Source organism: Heptranchias perlo, chromosome 5, assembly GCF_035084215.1.
Source record: "Heptranchias perlo isolate sHepPer1 chromosome 5, sHepPer1.hap1, whole genome shotgun sequence".
Lineage (NCBI taxonomy): Eukaryota > Metazoa > Chordata > Chondrichthyes > Hexanchiformes > Hexanchidae > Heptranchias > Heptranchias perlo.
The window spans coordinates 52348980-52371576 of NC_090329.1; the positions used below are offsets into that span (position 1 = coordinate 52348980).

At 41.7% G+C, this 22597-nt stretch overlaps 2 protein-coding genes across 2 annotated transcripts in view; both read right to left on the bottom strand.

Annotated features, from left to right (window-relative positions):
- The window catches only part of LOC137321377 (cytosolic 5'-nucleotidase 1A-like), a 94988-nt gene extending 82930 nt beyond the window's left edge, over nt 1-12058 (bottom strand). The window contains exons 1-3 of the mRNA XM_067983763.1: nt 11945-12058; nt 11624-11791; nt 7889-8018 (exon numbers count right to left, since the gene is read on the bottom strand). Coding sequence (XP_067839864.1) covers nt 7889-8018; nt 11624-11791; nt 11945-12037 — 391 coding nt within the window. The 5' untranslated portion in view covers nt 12038-12058. The remainder of the gene's footprint in view (nt 1-7888; nt 8019-11623; nt 11792-11944) is intronic.
- Nucleotides 12059-15262: 3204 nt separating this feature from the next.
- LOC137321755 (cytosolic 5'-nucleotidase 1A-like) overlaps nt 15263-22597 on the bottom strand; it is a 32238-nt gene continuing 24903 nt past the window's right edge. The window contains exon 6 of the mRNA XM_067984366.1: nt 15263-19987. Coding sequence (XP_067840467.1) covers nt 19622-19987 — 366 coding nt within the window. The 3' untranslated portion in view covers nt 15263-19621. The remainder of the gene's footprint in view (nt 19988-22597) is intronic.

The following is a 22597-nucleotide window of genomic DNA, read 5'->3' on the forward strand; positions in this document are numbered from 1 at the left end:
CCACTATTTAAAGAAAGAGGGAGAGAAAAAACAGGGAATTACAGACCAGTTAGCCTAACATCAGTAGTGGGGAAAATGCTAGAGTCTATTATAAAAGATGTGATAACAGAACACCTAGAAGGCATTAACGGGATCGGACAAAGTCAGCATGGGTTTATAAAAGGGAAATCATGCTTAACAAATCTACTGGAGTTTTTTGAGGATGTAACCAGTAGAATAGATAGGGGAGAACCGGTGGATGTGGTGTACTTGGATTTTCAGAAGGATTTTGCTAAGGTCCCACATAAGAGGTTCGTGTGCAAAATTAAAGCACATGGGATTGGGGGGAATATACTGGCATGGATTGAGAACTGGTTGACAGACAGGAAACAGAGAGTAGGAATAAACGGGTCTTTTTCCGGGTGGCAGGCAGTGACTATTGGTGTATCGCAGGGATCAATGCTTGGGCCCTTGCTATTCACAATATATATCAATGATTTGGATGAGGGAACTAAATGTAACATTTCCAAGTTTGCAGACGACATAAAGCTGGGGTGGAATGTGAGCTGTGAGGAGGATGCAAAGAGGCTTCAATGTGATTTAGACAAGTTGGGTGAGTGGGCAAGAACATGGCAGATGCAGTATAACGTGGATAAATGTGAGGTTTTCCACTTTGGATGTAAAAACAGAATGGCAGATTATTATCTAAATGGTGATAGATTGGGAAAAGGGGAGGTGCAACAAGACCTGGGTGTCCTTGTACACCAGTCGCTGAAAGCGAGCATTCACATGCAGCAAGCAGTGAGGAATGTAAATGGTATGTTGGCCTTCCCTGCAACAGGATTTGAGTACAGGAGCAGGGATGTCTTACTGCAGTTATACAGGGCCTTGATGAGACCACATGTGGAGTATTGTGTGCAGTTTTAGTCTCCTTATCTGAGGAAGGATGTCCTTGCCATGGAGGGAGTGCAACGTAGGTTGACCAGACTGATTCCTGGGATGGCAGGATTGACGTATGAGGGGAGATTGGGTCGTCTAGGCCTATATTCATTAGAGTTTAGAAAAATGAGAGGTGATTTCATCGAAACATATAAAATTCTAACAGGACTAAACAGACTGTCCCTGCACAGGTGTAGGTGGAGCAGTCCTTGGTGGCGTCCTCATGGGTCCAAAACCCAGAGGGCATAGGCTGAGAGCATCTCATCAGTCAGGGCAGGGACCTAAGCAACCTGCCATTACCTCTGCTGAAGCCACAGGGGTGCACCACGTAGAAGCGCTAGGAAGATGGAGGCTAAGGTTTTGTCATCACCAAGGGTATGTACAAGGGTGTCTGATGCAATGACATGTTTTTCATTTATATTTGCTTTTTCTTCCATGCACATTAAATATTATAATTGTTGCCACATCTTGTCCATTCTTGAGTCCCTTTTGTGAAACTGCCCTTTCATGTGCTTCATCATGAATGTCAAGACTTGATGCAGATGAGGAAACTTCATGAGCACATTCGAGCTCCTCCACCTGTAACCCTCTCTGCTGCGCTATGTTGTGCAGGATGCAACACATGACTATTATTCTGCACACCCTCGCTGGTGAGTACAAAAGGGCTCCCCAAGAACTATCCAGGCACCTGAGGCAGATCATCAGCATTTCTTTGCCTTGTTCAAAGGCAGACCTGGTGGTGATGTGACTGTTGTTGTACCGCTGCTGTGCCTCATAAGTCGGCTCTCACAGGTGTCATGAACCACGTCTGTAGGGTGTATCCCTTGTCTCCAAGGAGCCAGCCCTGAAGTCTGTCTTGTGCATGGAAAAGGGCTGGGCATTGGACTCACGTAAAATGAAGGAATCATGGCAGCTGTTAGGGAATTTGGCACACACCTGCAGAAATCTCTTCTGGTTGTCGCAAACCAGTTGTGCATTGATGGAGTGATATTGCTTATGGTTGATGAACAGTCCTGGCTCATGTGCAGGTCCTCGGATTGCTGCGTGTATGCAATCGATTGTGCCCTAGCACCAGTGGGAAGCCAGCCGGAGTGTTCAAACCCACTGCCCTCTCAGTCTGGCTGATGTCGTCGCAGGGAAAGTTGACGTAGTCAGATGCCCTGGAAACAAGCTATCCATGACCTGTCGTATACACTTATGTGGAGACAACTGAGAGACCCTGGAGATGTCACCGGTAGCGCCCTGGAAGGATCCAGAGGCGAAGAAATTGAGGGCAGTGGTTTCTTTGAGTGCAACGGGCAATGCATGGCCACCAGGCCCAGCCGGGAGTAGCTCTGCATGAAGGAGTGTGCAGATGTCTGTGACTCAATCTCAGCCTGTGTAGGCACTGCTCCTCAGAGAGGTCCAGGAAGCTCAGCCTCTGCCTGCAGACCCTCTCACATGGGTACTGTCTTCTGTTACATCGGCCCCTCCGTTGGTCCCCTCTCTGCTCTTCTGCAGGTCCTTGTGGCGCACCTCTGTTGTGTGCACCTGCAGCTCCCAGAACTGCACGCCGTGCCTGCTGCGGATGATGATGTACCTCCTCCTCAGATGTACTGTTGAATAAATCCATTGTGCCCCCCATCCTGATGTTTTCAGTTTGAGGCGTTCCAAAATGTAAGTAGATATGTCTGAACACAAGAATTCTGAGTGTGAACAAAGAAATCTCAGTCTAAACATAAAGAACTCCCAGCCAAAGGTTTGTCAGAAAGAACTGGTTGCCCTGCTGCAAAAACTCACCTTTTCTTCACGTGTCAATCACTGGTTTAAAGGTCCAAATGAGGGTCAGCTGCAACTCGCCTCCGTTTCCATGGCATGTTTCAGAAACCACGGGAGACACATTCAGGAGAAGTTAAAATAGCTTGTGTAACTCAATGCACAAAAAGTTAATCGCATTAAGTGATTTAAGTACCTAAATTGACCCTTTAGATATCGTCCCGCTGGCTTTAAGTCTGGGTCAAACCTGGAAGTGGGCGCGTTGGAGCCGGGACACGGTCCCGCTCTGAAAACGGAGTATTTTCACTGCCCACCCGCCTGTTCTTGTGAGTTAAAATTTACCCAATAGAGTTACATAGAATTAACAGCACAGAAATAGGCCATTTGGCCTAACAGGTCTATTCCATTGTTTATGCTCCACATAAGCCTCCTCCCCCCTACTTCATCTAAGCCTATCAACATATCTTTCTATTCCTTTTTCCCTCATGTACTTATCTAGCGGCCACTTAAATGCATCTATGGTATTCGCCTCAACTACTCCTTGTGGGAGCAAATTCCATATTCTAACTACTCACTGGGTAAAGAAGTTTCTCCTGAATTCCTGATTGGATTTATTCGTGAATATTTTATATTTGCGTCCTCTCGTTTTGGACTCTCGACAAGTGGAACCTCTTCTCTACATCTACCCTATCAAATCCCTTCATAATTTTAATGACCTCTGTTAGGTCAGCCCCCCAGTCTTTTCTTTATTTTTGAAGAGAGAAAAAAGCTAGAGCTATGTACTTTACTCCTAGGACTCTCTCTCCATCTGCACCTGTCAGAATTATTACATCATCAAGTATATGTTCCCATTGCTCCCTTTCCTTCTGCTAATGTATGTCTTCTTGAAGTCTTTTACAGTCCTCCTGACTGTTTGCCTACTTTTGTGTTATCACCATATCTCAAGATTGTGCTCCTATGCCCAAGTTCAAATCATCTATATGTACCGACAACAAAAGCGGACCCAACATTTACCTCTAGGGTACAACACAACACCCACTTGCACTAATTCTTTTTGTTTTCAGTCTGTTAATCAACATTCTATCCATGCTGCTGCATTTCCTTTTATACTACATGTCTGAATTCATTTGTCTTGTGACACACCCTATCAAGCACCTTCTAAAAATCCATATACACTACATTTACAGCATTTTATCAATCATTTATGAACCAAATTTGTCAAATCTGACTATGCTTTAACAAATCCATGCTGGCTGTCCTTGATGAATCTATGCATTTCTAAATTCTCACTAATTTAAACTTGAATTATAAACTCTAAGAATGTGCCCACAGCTATTATTAGGCTTCTTGCAGAGATTCATATTTTATGTTTAATTTTGCACTTTGAACTTTTCTGCACAATAAAACAAACTCAAAATATAGTGAAACAGAATTAATTTCATTGTATTTTAGTACATGTTCTGTGTGCTTAATGGGTGATTTTTATCCTTTGTGCACATGAACTTGTTACTTCTTGTGGTGTTATGTTTCCTTGATTGAAGGAGTAGCAGTGATGGGTAGCATACTTCATGGGATGCAGAAAACCCACTACTGGTATTTATGATGAGCCCTGATACATTTACAACAGTTCCAGGATCATCCATTGCTGGAACCAATTTGGGTTCATTGCTTTCAGAAGCACCTACGACCACTTGTGCAGGGATAGGTGATGGCACAGAATTGTTACTGACACGAGTTCTAATTGGGTCTTGGTGTGCTACTGTACTCATGCCACTGCCGGACAACATCTCCTTACAAGGCTCATTCATTGTAAAGACTGAGCATCTAGAAGGTTTGTGAATCACTGATGGTTGCCTGCTTCTCTCTGCAAGAGAGTTGAAGCCTGTGAAGATAGATTCTTGGATTTTGGATCCCAAAGCTCCCATGTAGCAGTGGGAGCATTCAAGAAACATGCTCCCACTATGCCATGTCCTGCATAACTCCAGTCCCCACTGAAGACAGCATCTGTGTGTTCACAACCTCAATGGCAGATTGCAGTCTAGACAATACTCCTCCATGAGATCACTCATACGGGGGCTGACAGTACATATCTAGGTGTTTGAGTGTATCACCTTATCCAGATCACCTCCTACAGCAATGTGCAAGGTGCTAAAGGACTGCTTCATACATTCCAGTTACTTTTCATTCTCAGTTTCAAAGTAGGCCATCTAAGTTATGCATACTCATACAACTCTGGAAGGATATTCAGCATGGGATATCTCTGCCCTGCAATAGCTGGTCCCCCCTGGTAGCTAATTATCACATTACTTTGTGAATCATCCCGTGATTCCTTCTCACCATCACCAAAGATATATATCCCACAGCATCTGTATCTGTGCTGCTGCTTGGTGGAAGTATAGATGTGGCCTGTTGATGCTATGATGTCTGTGGTTCCTCTGGTTATTTTAAAAGGCAAATGAAATTTTTCACTATGAAGAAAACATGGGCACATTTAGCCATTTGGTACAGCAATGTTATTGCAACCTCTATTGTGCATTTGTGTACAATTACTGAGTGAACACTTTCATGTGACATATTGTGGAAATTATAGAACTTCTGAATATGTTACAGAGTGAGTTCTATGTACTCCTTCAACTCCAAAGACCCCAAATTTCTCTACGAATATATCAATCATAGCATCCTCAAATGCTGTTAAAGGTTTCTTCTCTAGGTTCACCAGCTGTTGTGCTTCGTACCCTATGATTATATGCTGCTTTTGCCTTTAATAAGTAAGAGCAGTGGAGAAAGAGGCAGGAGGGTAATTTGGCCCATGGAAACATATTCCTATAGTACATTCTGTTTCCCATCATGGTAGCATGGTCACTGTTACACTGCCAACATAAACGCCAGATCCCACAAGCAGCAATGAGATGAATAGCAGTTTTGATAGCATTAGTTGGGGAAAGATTGTTGGCCCTGTTCTCCTTCCTCTAATACAACCATAGGATGTTTAACATCTGCTTAACCTATTAGAACAGGCAGTTGGAGCCTGATAAACATCTCATCTGAAGGATGCCAGCTCTGATGATGCAGATCTCCTTGGAGTGCAAGCCTAGCATTCGTGCTCAAATGTTGTAATGGGGCTAGAACCCATAATCTGCTGACTCAGAGGTGCAACGGTGTTACCAACTGAGCCAAGCTGAAACAGCACAACTCTACAATTGTAACATAATTGCTACAGCCTAATTAACAGTTCTCCGTGTCAATATAGCTTGTGGGCATGTAATCTATTTTATATTAAAAATGGGGCGTGTTCGCAACATTCCAAAAGTATTGCATCTCTAGGTGGTGCTGTGAACATAATATTACGTGATATAACATTTCATGACAGTGCTGCCTATAGCAAAAATAATTAACCCAATTTTGGAACCAAGCAAGAGGCATAATTTTATTTAAAAAGGCACCGCAAAAAGAGTACAAAGCACCATAAAACAGAAAACTTTGCCAAAAAACATGATAAAAGGCACCCGCATCTGACCCCATTTGAACGAGTCTTTCAGAAAAATGACACTGCAAACCCTCCTATCCTGACAGAACAGGCAATTAAAAATTGTGGAAAAATTAAAAACTCATAAGTAAATGAACCACACCAAGCAGTATTCTGAACGAGGAAAGAATATGCACCTCCCAGGTGACCACAAGAGGAAAGCAAGCAGCAACAAAGGATTAACAACTGTCTCTTGCTGCAATCAGGAGAAAAAGTCGCAAAAACCACCCGCAAACAAAAAAAAGTTCACACCACAATGGCCCCCTCAGTTGAAGCAAAAGTCAGCTGCTCGAGTTACTCCCCCCGCCCTCCACCCGCTGATGCCAAATTACCTCCTCTCCCATAACCGTCCCCCCTCACCAGCAGATTCAAAAGCATAATTTTCCCCTCCGCTCATGTAACAATTACTGCCCAAACCGCACACCCCGCCCCGCCACAAGCATAGACTACATTCACATATAAGAACCTATCACTGAGGCAAAATCACCCACTGGAAGCCCCCCTCCCGCTTAATGAAAGAACCATATTAAGGCAACATTCGCACTCTGCCACTCCCCTAAGAGGAACGGCAGACTGTCATCTCATCCTCTCCTCTCTGTTTTGCTCGTTCCCCTCTCTTTTCCCCCTCCTAGTCCTCTCCCTTCCTCTCTCTTCTATTGAATTTCAATGTAGATAAATATGAGGTGGTGCATTTTGGTAGAAAGAATAAGGAGGCCACATACTGCTTGGATAATAAGAATCTAAATGGGATAGAGGAGCAGAGGGATCATAAAAAATAGAAAATTTACAGCGCAGGAGGCCATTCGGCCCATCGTGTCTGCGCCGGCTGAGAAACGAGCCACCCAGCCGAATCTAGGAGTACAGATACACAAATCACTAAAAGTAGCAACTCAGTTTAATAAGGCCATAAAAAAGGCAAATCAAGCACTGGGTCAAAAGCAAAATACTGTGGATGCTGCAAATCTAAAATAAAAACAGAAAATGCTGGAGAAGCTCAGCAAGTCAGGCAGCATCTGTGGAGAGAGAAACGGAGTTAACGTTTCAGGTCAAAGACCTTTCATCAGAACTGGAAGATGCTAAAAGAGTTAAAAGTTTTGAAGCAAGTACAGAGGCAGGGAAAGGAGGGAAAGAAAGAACAAAAGGGAAGGTCTGTGATAGGGTAGAGGGCAAGAGTGATTAAATGACAAAAGGGATGATGGTGCAAGGCAAGGAGGGTGGTAATGGGTCAAGTTAAGAAACAAAAAGGTGGGTCTAGAGGAGCTGTAAATGGCAACAGCAGAACCATTAACCAGCAGCTGCAGTGCCACAAAAAATAATGGGAGCAGTGGTTACTAAAATCAATGTTGAGTCCCGAAGGTTGTAATGCCTGACCTGCTGAGCTTCTCTGGCATTTTCTGTTTTTAAACCAAGCACTGGGGTTCATTTCTAAAGGGACAGAATTGAAAAGCAGAGAAGTTATGTTAAACTTGTATAGAATCTTGGTTAGACCACACTTAGCGTACTGTGCATAGATCTGGTCTCCATATTATAGAAAGGATATAGAAGCGTTGGAAAGGGTGCAAAAAAATTTGCTAGGATGATACCAGAACTGAGAGCATATACTTACCAGGAAAGGCTGAACAACAGGCCGAGGCTCTTTTCTCTAATTGTTAATGCTGATAAAAAAAAGGCAAGTCATTGTATACGTACCATAGTGATTGATGCTGTTTATCAGCCTCACTCCTACTTGGGCATGGTTATTCGTCATTAGAACTATATCAAACAACTCCTCACTGCCAGGATAAAGTTCATGAAGTCGACAGTTAACTGTCTCCAGTGCCTAGAAATAACATATAGGTTTCCAATTATACAAATATAATTCAGATAATAGATTCACATATAATATAAATCTTATGTTTGCACATATGTCTATAAACTTTAGTTGATGCCAAGTTTTTTGGTCACTTTTCCCATTGTAAATTCCTACATCCGCATTTCCCACTGAATTTTCCTGTCAACTGACTGCTGTCACCATATAGACCACTAGGTGACGCTCTATTACTCTTTCCCCAGAAACTCGAAATGCTATTATCCACCATTTTATCAACTGAATTGCCTCTTGTGCCTTTATTAAAGATTTAACTCGAAGGCCTCAGTTTCTTCTAAAAACTTCAGCTTGAACCTGACATTTTTGCTCTGAGCTGTGACACTATTAACTGAATTCAGAATGTACAGTCTGAGCATTTGCAGTTTACCAATTTCTCAAGATGCAAAAGTAGCAGAAAGTTGAATAGATCGAATATTTTTCTTTAGCTTCCACAGTTTCTGATAAGTTGTTTACCATGTTGTTTTATGATATACTCTCAGGATATGGGCGACACTGGCAAGGTTACATTTATTGCCCATCCCTAGTTGTCCTGAGAAGGTGGTGGTGGGCTTTTTCCTTGAACCGCTGCAGTCAGCATTGTGATGCTCCCACAATGGTGTGATCTGAAGAAGGATATGTTGATAGGGTGAGATGAAATAAAGTGGAAGGAGGCTGGTGTGGAGCCTAAACCCAAATATAGACCTATTGGGCCGAATGACCTGTTTCTGTGCTGTAAAATTCTATGCAAGAAAGGGTGGGGGCGAGGAGGTAGGGGTGGGAAGAGAGCTGCTGAGGGCTACATTTTCTCCGTAACTCACCAGTGGAAAATGCAGCCTGCAATCGTCAGCTGCTCCTATCCCCGCCACGCCATGCCATCCCACCCGCCACCTGAAAGGAAAGAAGAAAAGAGAGAACCATAAGAGGTCAGAGAGAAATGCAAAAAAGAGTTATGGAGAGAAAAGAGAAAGAGACAGAAGCAGAAACTCACAAGATAGTTATGGCCGAGGAAGGCCTCTCAGTCCATCTTAATTCAACTACCCACCCAGAAAAACCCCTAAGCTCCGCCCCCCGCCTCCATTTCAGCACCTAATTGTTTCTTAAAGAATTCAAGGGTGTTTGCTCCTGCTATTCTTCCTAGAAGTCTATTCCTTATGTTACTCACTCTTTTTACACTGAGTACTTCATTGGCTGTAAAGCACTTTGGGACGGCTAGAAGTCATGAAAGGCGCAAAATAAATGCAAGTTCTTTCTTTTTTCTTTTATCCTGAATCCCTATAGCTTTAAATTTAACTAATAACCTTTCATGAAAAACTTAGTAAAATGCCATTTGGAAAGTAAAGTCTGCCACATTGGAAGGCTTCCCACAGTTCACTTGGGTTAGCACTTACTTGAAGAAGTCAAGGAGGTTGGTCAAGCATGATGTTGCCTTTCTGAATCGATGTTGACTGTTGTTAACTGTTATTATTGTACAGATAATCCTCAAGTTCCATTATTTTATATGGAATGGAAGCAGGACTAAAGGGTTTGTAGTTACCTGTATCTTTTTATCACCCCGTTTGAATATGGATACCATATTGGCCTGTTTCCAGTCTACTGGTTCCTCACTAGTCCAGTGATTCTCTCATGATTATTAGTGTGTCACAAATCTCCTCCCTAGTCTGTCTCAGAACTCTGGGATAAATACTTTCTATTCTTGTTTTGAACCCATTTAGACGGTCTTGGACTTCCATTTCATTTATATCAAATGCATTTATTTTGCTTACATAATTTCTGCATAAGACATGTCGCTCATATCTTCCCTTGTGAATACTTGATGGGAATAATCACTCAGAATATTTACTATTTTGTATTCATCCACTCTTCCCTAACTGTCCACTTAATGTGCAGTACTGAAAGAATGTTGTACTGTTGTGTTTTTTTTTCTCGGTTCCTCTTTGCTCCTCTGATCTTTTGATCACCTTTTTAGCATGTTTCTACATTTCCTTATATTCATCCAGCGAGCCTCTTCCCCATTCTCTGTACAATATTTGTAGACATCATTTTTTCTCTTTATTTCACTTTTAAGAAGAGAGACATTGAGAGAAGAAGCAACACGAAGAAAACAGAGAGAAACATGACATGCCATGTGTCATCCACTGGTAGATATTATAAAGGGCAGATGATAATTGAATCAGAATATAGACGTCATTCAGTCCCCATTTTAAAATCATACCTCCTATCTTTATTTTTATATTTCCATTATAAATTCCTCTGTCTATCTGTATAATAGAAACTGCCCATGTAAACTTGTCACACTTTCATTACACTCTTCTGTCATTGTTGGTATTGTAACACTTCAGTTTTCTGTACTATAGATAAGCTCCTATGTTTAACCAACTCAAGTGGTAAATCTATGTAACCGGCCTACTTGGGGGACGGAAGACGCAGATCTTGTTTGATAAGGTAGACGTAGAGAAGATGTTTCCACTTGCAGGGGAGACCAGAACTAAAGGGCCATAAATATAAGATAGTCACTAACAAATCCAATAGGGAATTCAGGAGAAACTTCTTCACCCAGAGAGTGGTAAGAATGTGGAACTCGCATCCACAAGGAGCAGCTGAGGCGATTAGCATAGATGCATTTAAGGGGAAGCTAGATAAACACATGAGGGAGAAGGGAATAGAAGGATATGTTGATAGGGTTAGATGAGGAAGGGTTGGGGGAGGCTCACGTGGAGCATAAACACCAGCATGATCCTGTTGGGCCGAGTGACCTGTTTCTATGCGGTACATTCTTTGTAATTCATTCAAATGCAAATTAGATAGATTTTTTTTATACTGTATCCCAAAATATTATTGTATATGAATAAATTGACACATGATGTGTGGTAAATGCAGCATGCTTGGCAGAAACCGGTGACTCATAGAATCACAGAAAGTTACGGCACAGAAGGAGGCCATTCGGCCCATCATATCCGTGCCTTTCAACCTATGGTTCTAAAAGCTTTCCACCACTGGAGTTTTCCTCAACTCATGTTTGGGTCTGTTGTAGACAATTGATAGAGATTGATTGCCATGATTTGTCAACAAACCCATTATTGTTGTTTTATCCAACTACCAGGATGGTAGAAGGTGAACTAGATGGACCTTTGTCTAATAAATTCTAAGTTTCTAAATCTCTGCTTCCCAAATTGATGTAGGTTTTGCTTTTAACTATGAATAATCGATACTGACAGAGTGTATGACTTTAAAATAGGAATGGAATTATATCTGCTCACCCTGTCCCTCTCACCCAGCTTCAGCTAAGACTATATTTGGTCTTGACTTCCCCTGTACAAAGCCAAGAATAACCCATATAATATACTCAACCTGTTTCTAAAGGACTTTCTTCACTGAGCTAAAAATGCACGTTGATAGTGTTAAAGAGCAAAGTTGTTATTAAGTAATCAGCGATTTGTTTGCAATTGTCAACATAGGGCACATTAAATTGACTCCCATGAAAACCAATTGATCTAAATGTTGAAGAAATATTTCAGAACCGCCTTGTTTACAGAAGAATTCTTACATTTGATGAGTCCTGAAAGTGCACTTAGTCCTACCTTCATTAAGGAGAAGGCCAATCCTTTCTTGAGTGGCTCGTTTTCGTGATCCTGTTGATACTTCACATAACACTCCAGGCCGTCGGACTCATAGATCGCCCTTTCATCCGCCATGTTGAAGAGTGTCCGAGATGACACTGCGATGGTGATGGCCTGAGGAGTTTTGCTCTGAAAACAAGAGCTATGTTTATATTTTTCCCTGAATTCTAAGTTTCATTTTCTCTAGAATTATAGTCATGCGTAAAATTAACATTTTTCAAACCCCCCCCCCCCCCCTAAATCTACATGGACGCATAGATTTCTCTCACTTTTAACACTTACTGCTGCTGGAGTTGACTTCGCTGACCCACTTGCTCCTCGGTTCTTCTTGGTGGATGAGGACCTTTCCGGAACTGGCACGGAGCAAATGTCCATATCGTCAAGTGAGTAGAGCCCGGTATCACTCATCTTAACTCACAAGTCAACAACTGATGCACTGCAGTTGAAGTGAAGGGGGCGGTAGTCGGGTCGGGGTAATGTCGGAAACGCTAATGCCAAGGTTTGGTCTTTCTGCTGCCCCGCTTCTCCAACATGTTACATGCGGCCGCGTCACAAAGACTTACAGGGTTTGTCACAAGAAGAGGCGGCGGACACGTCTGCAGTGTGTCTGACTGGGAAGAGTAATGGTGTGTGATGGACATCATTGTCACACTTACCTGGAGAAATAACGCGGGGAGGTGGGGGGGGGGCGGGGGGGGTGCACAAAAACTTCTTATTTCCACCGGCCTGCCATCATAAATGCTCAATTACATCAGAAGGCAGATTCAATTGCCATCAGAATTACAGAAAAAGGCCTTGACACTCTACTTTTCAGCTGAGGACACATTGATTGATGTATACGCGTTCTCAATGGAATATAACGGCAGTGTGAAATATATTCTATTGATGAAGCTGATTATAAACTCAGGACTTCGCCACTGATGACCTGCCTGCAGGAAATGGTTTTCTTGTTTCTTATACAATTGAAATATATAAGTTATAACAAAATCACATTCATTTTCATATGCAGAATTGTATTTATGTAGCGTTTCTCTACCATAAGAGTATTGGAATAACCATTCCTCTATTCATTATGTGTAGCATCATCCTAGATGCCTTTTTCTAGATTTCCTCTTCACTATTTCCAGTGAAACCATAAACAAATGTGAATAAAGGTATTTATTATTTTTCTATAGAAATCTTCAAAAATGCATTCAAAAGTGAGCAGAAGAATTCTTACCCCATTATTATTGTTTTGAAGTTTACATTTTACCACAATGGCTCAGCAAGTAGCTGGACCATGCCAACCAGGTTTGAACTCTGGTTTGTGCTTGTGTTACAATGGATTTTCACCACTGTTCATTTTTTTTTTAAAAAGCTTGTATTCTTTCAACTTTAGATTCAGCATGGAAGGGGTTAACTCCCAGAACTGCATACAGTATTCTTTTTAACAGAAAGCCATCAACTGAACCAATCTGTTTGTCTATTAGAATTTCTTCATGATGCAGGTTTGTTTAGGCTCACACAATAGTGATTTGAAATGTTAATTGGTTAGTCATCCCAAGGTTTGATAAGGAGGAAAAAACCACCTCGTCCATCCAGCCTGTCCCATCCCAGCATGATGAACCTACATATAAATCGAGTCCATCGCACCCCATCCCCACAATTACACAATTTCCTGCGAGAGGCAAAAAAAGAGATGAAACCTTTGGCCAATTTAAGTAGAAATTCTGGGAAATTCAGCCCTGAAGGCAAACAAGCTCCAGGAATCCATGGCGGCTGGTATCACTAGTCCGAGTTAACCCACCTACCTTCTACAACTCGAGATGTCTTCCATTCACAGGAACTCATCCAACTCCCTTTTGAACACTCGTAGTGAATTAACAGCCATGACACACACTGACAATCTATTCCAGAAGTTGACAACTCTCTGTGAAAAGAAGTTCTTCCTAGCAGCTAACCTAATTCAATGCTTCTGTAACTTATACCAATGCTCCCTAGTCCTCCCCTGCCTTTCTAGTTCCAAGAAGGTATTCATTTGAACAGAATCTAATCCCTTTGTTATTTTAAATACCTCAATATTCTCCAAAGTAAGAAGTTCCAGTTCTCTAAGTTTGTCCTGATAACTATGGGCCCTAAAACGATCAATCAAATGACTCTCCTCTGAACCCGTTCCAAGGCATTGATATCCCCCATCATGTGAGGAGACCTAAACTGGTCACCATATTCTGGTTGTGGCTGGACTAAGGACTTGTATAAGGATTATACTTAAGTTTTATAGTTAATTGTTCTTGCTATACCTTGTTAAAATCTATTTACTTTGTTTACAAGGGATACTCACCCGCTCTCCTTTAAAACACTGAAGGTTTGGGAGGTATTTTGCTCCTCATTTTTTGGCTACTTAAGACAATTTCAAAGTGCTTGCAGTGGCTGCACAATCTTCTGAAATCTTAAGGGGCTTCTGGCAATGCTCTGTTTTCTGCAAGGGGATCCTTCTGTCATTTCCACTCTGGCTAGAAGAGGAGGAAGAGCACATTGGGCTGCAGGGAGACCAGATAGGAGATGGTATGTTTGCAAGAATCCTTATTGTCCCAACAGAGTGTACAGACCCAGGACAATATACCTGCAGTTCTCTAAGGAGGTTGTCACAGAGTTGTGTTGCCTCCTGCCACCTTCAACTTAGTGGCACAGCTAGCACTGCATTGCCTGTTACAGTCAGTCACTGCAGTCCTGTACTTCTATTTCTCCAGCTTCTTCCAGGCTGCAACAGGGATATCAGTAACATGAGTCATTCTGCAGTTCATGCTTGCATTAAGCAGGTGACCGATGCCATGATCACTTTCTTCATGGACAACCAGAAACAGCAGGATAGGGCGCTGGGGTTCATGAAGATTGCAGGCTTCTCCCAAGTCCAGGGCGTCATTGACTGCAACCGCTTCAGACAAGCCTGCAGTTTTCATGAATCACAAGGGCATCCACTCAATTAACATGCAGCTGCTATGTGATCACCAGAAGCGCACGTTCAAGTCTGTGCCTACTCTCCTGGGAGCTGCCATGACACATTTATGTTGTGCCAATCCTCCATCCCCTCACCCTTTGCCCCGGCACAGCGAGTGAAAAGCTGGCTGCTTGGCTTATGACTCCTCTCAGAAATCCATGCATGATGGCAAAACTGTCCTACAGTCAGATCCATTGGTCCAAGCAGGCCATTGGAGTCCTCAAGAAATGATTCTGCTGCGTGGATAGGCCTGGTCGCTTCCTCCAATACAGCCCACAGATTGTCCAGTATAATAGTGGCTTCCTGTATGCTGCATAACTTTGCTGTGCAATGAGGACAACACACAGAGCCACCATTGGATAAGGACCTAAGTGCGGTAAATGATGCAGGTGCCCACCTCCTTTACATTAACGGCCCTGGGATTTGGGATGGCGTCGGCACCGGTACCCACTGCCAGGTGAAGGTCCTGCTGTGCTGTAGTTCTAGCAGCCTGGCCTGTCAGGACTTTCAAAACTTCTGTATATTTCAAACATTTTCTGTTTCTCAGATTTCCAGCATTCAGTTTTCCTTTAGTCCCTTAAGAAAATTTTTGATGCAGAGTAAAAATACCACCTTGATCATGATTTTACATAAGCCAGCTTTATTGAAACTGAAAAAAAGCACAGTATTTCATTTTTAAAAAGTGGAAAAAGGCAATTGCTGGTAACAAAACAAGTGTAAATTGCACAGACACTGCAATTCAATAACCATACAATGCAAAAAGGTAAACCACAATAGTCCAAATAAGACCATAAGAGATAGGAGCAGGAGTAGGCCATTCGGCCCCTTGAGCCTGCTCCGCCATTTAATGAGATCATGGTTGATCTGATTTTTACCTCAACTCCACTTTCCCGCCCTTTCCCCATATCCTTTGACTCCCTTGCTGATCAAAAATTTGTCTAACTCAGCCTTGAATGTATTCAATGACTCAGCCTCCACTGCTTTTTGGGGTAAAGATTTCCAAAGATTCACGACCCTCTGGGAGATGAAATTCCTCCTCATTTCCGTCTTAAACAGGCGATCTCTTATTTCACTTTACTCTGATACCGTGATCCTAATACTATTGCAGACTGTTGCATCCAAATAAACCCATTAAATTAAAGGCTGTGGAATGCAGCTTGTAAAAAAAAGTGCCTTTTGCCAGACAACATTCCAAAATAATCTACACACAAACTAAAAATGGCATTGATGTTTAACAGACATATACAAACTGTTCATACTTGATTTAAAATACAATACAGTTCATAGATAATTTTCCAAGTTTCACTTACCGGAAGCACAAAGAATGGAAAATTACCCCTTTCTTGTACACTTAGTTACAAATATTAATCCAAGAAGGAAACATTTATATTATTGTCATTTCTTTATCTCTCTCCTAATTCTAAAAAAAATTGGGGTTTTAAAACCATACAATGCAAAAAGGTAAACCACAATAGTCCAAAAAATGTTTCTTTCCTCACCTGGGTGAAAGATGTTACTACTGACTGTCAGTATGAACCGATCTCAGTCAGATGTTTACTGGTTAGATACAAAATAAATGTCCTTTTACTCTGTTCCAACATACTGCAGCCCTAATTAGTGAAGAGGAGTTCATGCTGCTCCTGATGTGGAGATGCCGGTGATGGACTGGGGTTGACAATTGTAAACAATTTTACAACACCAAGTTATAGTCCAACAAATTTATTTTAAATTTCACAAGCTTTCGGAGGCTTCCTCCTTCACCTGAGGAAGGAGGAAGCCTCTGAAAGCTTGTGAAATTTAAAATAAATTTGTTGGACTATAACTTGGTGTTGTAAAATTGTTTACATGCTGCTCCTGAGTGACAGTTACATTTTCCATAGCAACCAAATTTGTAGTTTCTATAGGTGAGATCACTAAATTCGGAAAAGTTCTGTGCCGTTAGCCTGCACCCAATGGAAACTACTGCGACTTTTCTGACTCATTTCATTCAGGGCCTTCGCAAACAACAGAGATCAAAAGGCTTTATCCTATAAGTTTGGCCTGGAATAGAATCCAGTCTGAGACCAAATGATAGTATGCAAACCTACTGCGCCACTCAGTTACTCCTAGATTGCCTTTCAAAAAGGAAATTCCTAATTGTTTTGTGTGAAGGAGTTAAATAAGTGCATTAAGCAGAAAAAAGTTTAAAAAATAATTTCCATGGGTTGCACTCATAAAATCTGCTCACAATGTAGCAGTTTACAGTTTGAAAGTGATATTCATAGGACTAAACAGTCGCAAGTATAAAAACACCGAGGAACATCAATACATTTTGATTTATTTACTGAACAATCCCAGGTATTGAAAGCGCCCAAATTATTAAAAAGCATACTCAACAAATCTGTCAAAAAGCATCCATTAAATGTCACTCCCAAATGATGTCACCATTAGAATCTACTACACTTTTCAATTTAACAGTTCAAAATAAAAATAGGAAATCCTGGAATATTTTCCAAGATTCACCATACAACTCATGCATACCCTTTTCAAGCTTTTTTTCTACTCATTTCATTCAAAATAGTGTCCTGCACCATGGGCCTAGACCTTTACCTAGGTTTTGCAATAATAAAAAAAAAATATTTTGTGTGATAATGGTGAATGTAAACATCTGTGTTACTGCAGACAAGAAATATGATCTAAAATCTAAAGATCTACTTTGAGATAAGAGGAAAGAATAACAGAATGTAAATAGAATTCATCACTGTCGCCAGAGGATTATGGCAATGGATCATAGGATTGCTGGTGTGAGTCCCAATCTTATTACAGACACAGGAATGGTGTCACTTACTAGTATACTAAAGTGAAAAGAATTAAACGATATGTGGTGATACGAATTATCTAAAAATTCATGTCTGATGTGCATGATAGGCTTCCATCATATAACAGCTGTCTTGCAGCATGCTTGCATCCCTAGCACGCAAGTTAAACAAATATAAACAGTTAAACTGAGGCTCCACCTGACTTCAGACAGAAGTAGTGCAAGACTATGGGAGGAGGGAATCTCACACAGCATAACTCCAATGTAGTGTCAAACCTACTTTAAGTACAGTAGTACTCGCGAATAATGCCCGGGATCAGAAGCTTTAGTTACAAGAAGAAATTGAAGAAACTGGGGCTCTTGTCATTTAAACAGAGAAGATTAAACAGTGATCTGATGAATATGAAGGATTTTGATTAAGTAGAGAGAAACTATTTCTGCCAGTCGATGAACTTAAATTTTTGACCTCTAGTTACAAATTCATCACCAAAAGAACAAAGAGAGAGGTTAGAAGAATTGTTTTTATGCAGACGGCTATTAGGACATAGAGGGAGTTAAATTGAGCCATGTAGCGCCATTTTCAGGCTCTACGCAGCATCCTAACGCCCCAAAATGGCGGGCAGAAAGCGTGCGTGGACTTTCAACCAGAAGTGCATCACCCGCCATATTGGGTAAGGACAAACAAGAGGCGTCCTTTACTCACACCTGAAATAGGTGCTAGGCCTTTTACATATGCAAATAAGGGGGGGAGGAGGGGCGGGGGGAAGTCTAACACCTGCTTCAGGTCCCTGCTGCAACATTGGCTGCTACTGGTCAAACCAGAGTTTGCCTCAAGGAAAACCAACCCGAAGCATCGCCTAAATAAAAAAGGTACTCACCCCAATCAGAATCTTGATCGTCACCAAACTGGATTCCCGATTCAGGCCCCCCGACACCCAGTCCCAAGCCCACTGCCTGATTCCTCTTCAGTGGCTCTGACCCGTCCCGCCATCCCTGTCCTCCAATCCTAAGTTCACGCCCCCGATCACGACTCGTCCGGCCCCCGAACCCAACTCGACCCTACGATCCCGAGCTTCAGCACCTACCTGAGCTAGCAGCTACCCAAACTTGCAGCACCTGCCTCCTCCTGCAGCGCCATCTTCATTATGATGAAGAGGTCCGAGGCCCAATATCCGGGCTCCTTGGAACTCATCATTTGTGCGCGGAGGAATAACGCTGCACCGGGGGTGGGGGGGCTGCTCAAAATTTGGCGCACCCGAATTTAACCCCAAGACTGTCCTACCATAAACAATAGTGCTTGCAAAGTCAATAATAGCTCTTAAAAGGGAAGTGGATAAATATTAGGAAAAAAAATGAAATAGTTTAGGGAAAGGGCAGGGGACTGGGACTAAGTCGATAGGTGTTTTAGCGAGCTGAAACAGAAAGGGTGGACCAAATGGCCTGTTTCTGTGTTGTAAAATATTCTGATTCCAAGAGATTCCTTTGATGTTTTTAAACTCACCTGGCGTTCATTTATTTTCTAACCTAAGCAAGCAATTTCAATTACATAATGTGCCAAGTGAAACAAACAGGCTGAAAGTACAGTGTAAAGAAGATAAAAGTCTACTGTTCTAATTATTGCGAACACCACTCAAAATAGCTATGTTATGATTGGCATTAATCTGAAATCCATCCGTCCATCATCTTGCATGCTATTGGAGCTGGTATGGAAAAGATAAGCAGTTTCAGTGATAGGAAAACTTCTGATGATAATCTGATAAAGTGTTGCAAAATTAGTGTGGTTAAAAATTGGTACCACTAAACTATGTAATAAAGTAAATTTAAACAGTTTTGAAAAGGAAGTCATGCCTAACGTCCATTCTTAAATGAACAAAATTGTTTCAGGGCCATTGTGGTCAGAATCAAAAATGATATGAAAATTCAAGCTGATTACTTCATGCAGCTCTCCTACCCCTCAAGCTTGATAGCATAAAAAGGTAAATAAGCTGTAATAAATGAGCGTGGAAAAGAATAGACAAGGAAGAGAATAAGTGCTATGTAGAACAGGCCACTACACTGACTAAAGTTCAGTTTTGTCATTGTCCTAGCAGAGTGTGATTTTATCAAATTACACTCACAGAAGCAAACATTCTGAACTTGTATTTTTTTATATATATAGCTGGAATTGGTTTACCGTGCTGCAAATTTAACTTTTTTTTGGCAGTTCAGTTATGGGACTGCCCTTATAGTACTTTTGTCCAATGCCATATGGAACATGTGCTGCAATGGTCCCCATCTCCTGCGCTCCTTTAATATGGAACATCTGGTCATCAAAGAAAATATGAGGGCGTATTTTTTCTAAGAGTGGCCCTTTTGGTGCCCCTGCAAGGAAGAGCGCTTCATCAATCTCCAGCCCCCAGCTGCGAAGCGTCTTCAAAACCCTTGCTCCAGAACTTGCGGCACTTCTCGCTGTGACAAGATAGGTCCTGATGGGACAGTCCAAACGTAAATTCTTGGCATGGAACTTCCTCTGGAGTTTTCCCAATACTTCCAAAAATCCTTTGAGGGGCCCCTTTAGCAAAATAAATGAGTAAATTACACCTTTCAGAAACAATTGCTGTGTAATAGTTGCTAGATCAGATATCCTTAACCCCTACTTAAAAAATAATCTCATTTTATACTTCTGTGATTTGAGGTGATTGCTGGCACTATTACCAGCTATTACCTCAAGGTAATACCCCCCCACCAAGTACTTTCAAGTCAAGGCCAATTTGGATCAAGTGCAATTGACAGCTCTCTCTACACTTTCCTGAAGTACTCCCAAAGCATAATCTGAGAAAGATGCTCCCTTTTCACCTTGCACATGATAGCAGTCTGACATTACCATGCACATTACCACTTCATTTTGTCTTGAGTGTCAAACTCAACTAAAAGTTTGATGGGGTGGGGTATGAGTAATTTTATCTGGTTTAAAATAATCAAAACATCACTGAACGTTATGTATAAAATGTTCTTCTCATTTCACTGTGTTATAACTGCTCTGTTTCTATTTTTGCCAACTAACAAAGAATTTTGTTGAAGTTACTGATTTGAGTCTTCCCGTCCCTTACTCTGTTTGGAAAATAAAAATACTTTTTCAAAAATAGGTTACTGAATTTTGTGTTCAGCAAAGTGAAGGAGTTGGTGCTGAAGGCTTTCAAGCATCCAGTGTCAACATCAAGTACTCCCAGGTTAGTTATACCATCATTTTGATTCAAAATAAAGCTCCTTCTCGTCTATCCCAACAATGTGCCGCAGCTCCAAGCTCAGAAGCGCTTTCCCTATTGTACGTATGTGACAATTTCCATTTCCCACACCAATCGTCATCCTCTCCGAGTGAAAATGTCAATTAGTGCTGAATGAGGGGCATTTTTATTATATATAGTATGTGAAGACTATAATGTTTCCCTGCCCAAACGGACTCCTTTACATAAGGTAGTTAATAAAACTATTATTGTGCTAGAACATAAGTTATATCTCCTAGCCTTGCACAACATTAAAGCAAAACACATAGTATGCACAAGTTTATCAAGAGATTTGGCTGCATACTTAACAAAACTGACCAGTTAAAGCATTAGTTAAGTGCCATCCCCAAAAAAACTAACTATATGTAGTTACGATGATTTAACTCTATTTTCTAATTTATTTATTTAGTAGATAATGTTGAACTAGAAAAGAACATCTATTTGTCAAATGACTGATTATCAACACCAGTCCTACTGAGCAGTGACTGCATTTCAAAAAGTAATTAAATACGCAAAATGTTGAGATGTTTTGATGCAAATATTATTTTATTATACAATGTCCTTGCACAATACTGGAATAGAGCTGACCTAGAGGAATGAGACATGGAATTTTTACAGATGGTGTAACAAAGGCAACATTGGAAAGAGGGTGAAGATTTAGAGAAGAAACAACAACTTGCATTTATATAGCGCTTTTAATGTAATAAAACATCCCAACGTGCTTCACAAAAGTGAGCAAATAAAAGTAAGCCACATAAGGAGATATCAGGACAGTTGACCAAAAGCTTGGCCAAAGAGGTAGATTTTAAGGAGCGTCTTAAAGGAGGAGTGAGAGGTAGAGAGGCAGAGAGGTTTAGGGAGGGAATTCCAGAGCTTAGGGCGTAGGCAGATGAAGGGATGGCCGTCAATGGTGGAGCGATTAAAATTGAGAATGCCTAAGAGGCAAGAATTGGAGGAGCGCAGAGATCTCGGAGAGCTGTAGGGCTAGAGGAGGTTACAAAGATAGGGAGGGACGGGGCAGTGGAGGGATTTGAAAATAAGAATCGAGGCGTTGCTGGGCCGGGAGCCACTGTAGGTCAGTGAGCACAAGGGTGATGGGTGAATGGGACTTGCTGCGAGTTAGGCTACTGGCAGCAGAGTTTTGGGTGAGCTCAAATTTATGAAACATAGAAACAAAGAAAATAGGAGCAAGAGTAGGCCATTCGGCTCTTAGGGCCTGCTCCACCATTCAAAATGATCATGGCTGATCGTCTAACTCAGTTCCTGCTTTTTCCCCATATCCCTTGATCCCTTTAGCATTAAGAAATATATCCATCTCCTTCTTAAATACATCTAATGACTTGGCCTCCACTGCCTTCTGTGGTAGAGAATTCCACAGGTTCACCACCCTCTGAGTGAAGAAATTTCTCCTTATCTCGCTTCGAAATGGCATCCCCGTATCCTGAGACTGTGACCCCTGGTTCTGGACTCCACAGCCATCAGGAACATCCTCCCTGCATCTAATCAGTCTAGTCCTGTTAGAATTTTATATGTTTCGATGAGATCATCTCTCATTCTTTTAAACTCGAGTGAATATAGGTCTATTCAACACAATCTCTCCTCATACGTCAGTCCTGCCATCCCAGGAATCAGTCTGGTAAACCTTCGTTGCACTCCCTCCATGGCAAGGACATCCTTCCTCAGATAAGGAGACCAAAACTTCACACAATACTCCAGATGTGGTCTCACCAAGGCCCTGTACAACTGCAGTAAGACATTCCTGTTCCTGTACTCAAATCCTCTTGCAATGAACACCAACATACCATTCGCCTTCCTAACTGCTTGCTGAATGCTCACTTTCAGCGACTGGTGTACAAGGACACCCAGGTCTCGATGCACCTCCCCTTTTCCCAATCTAT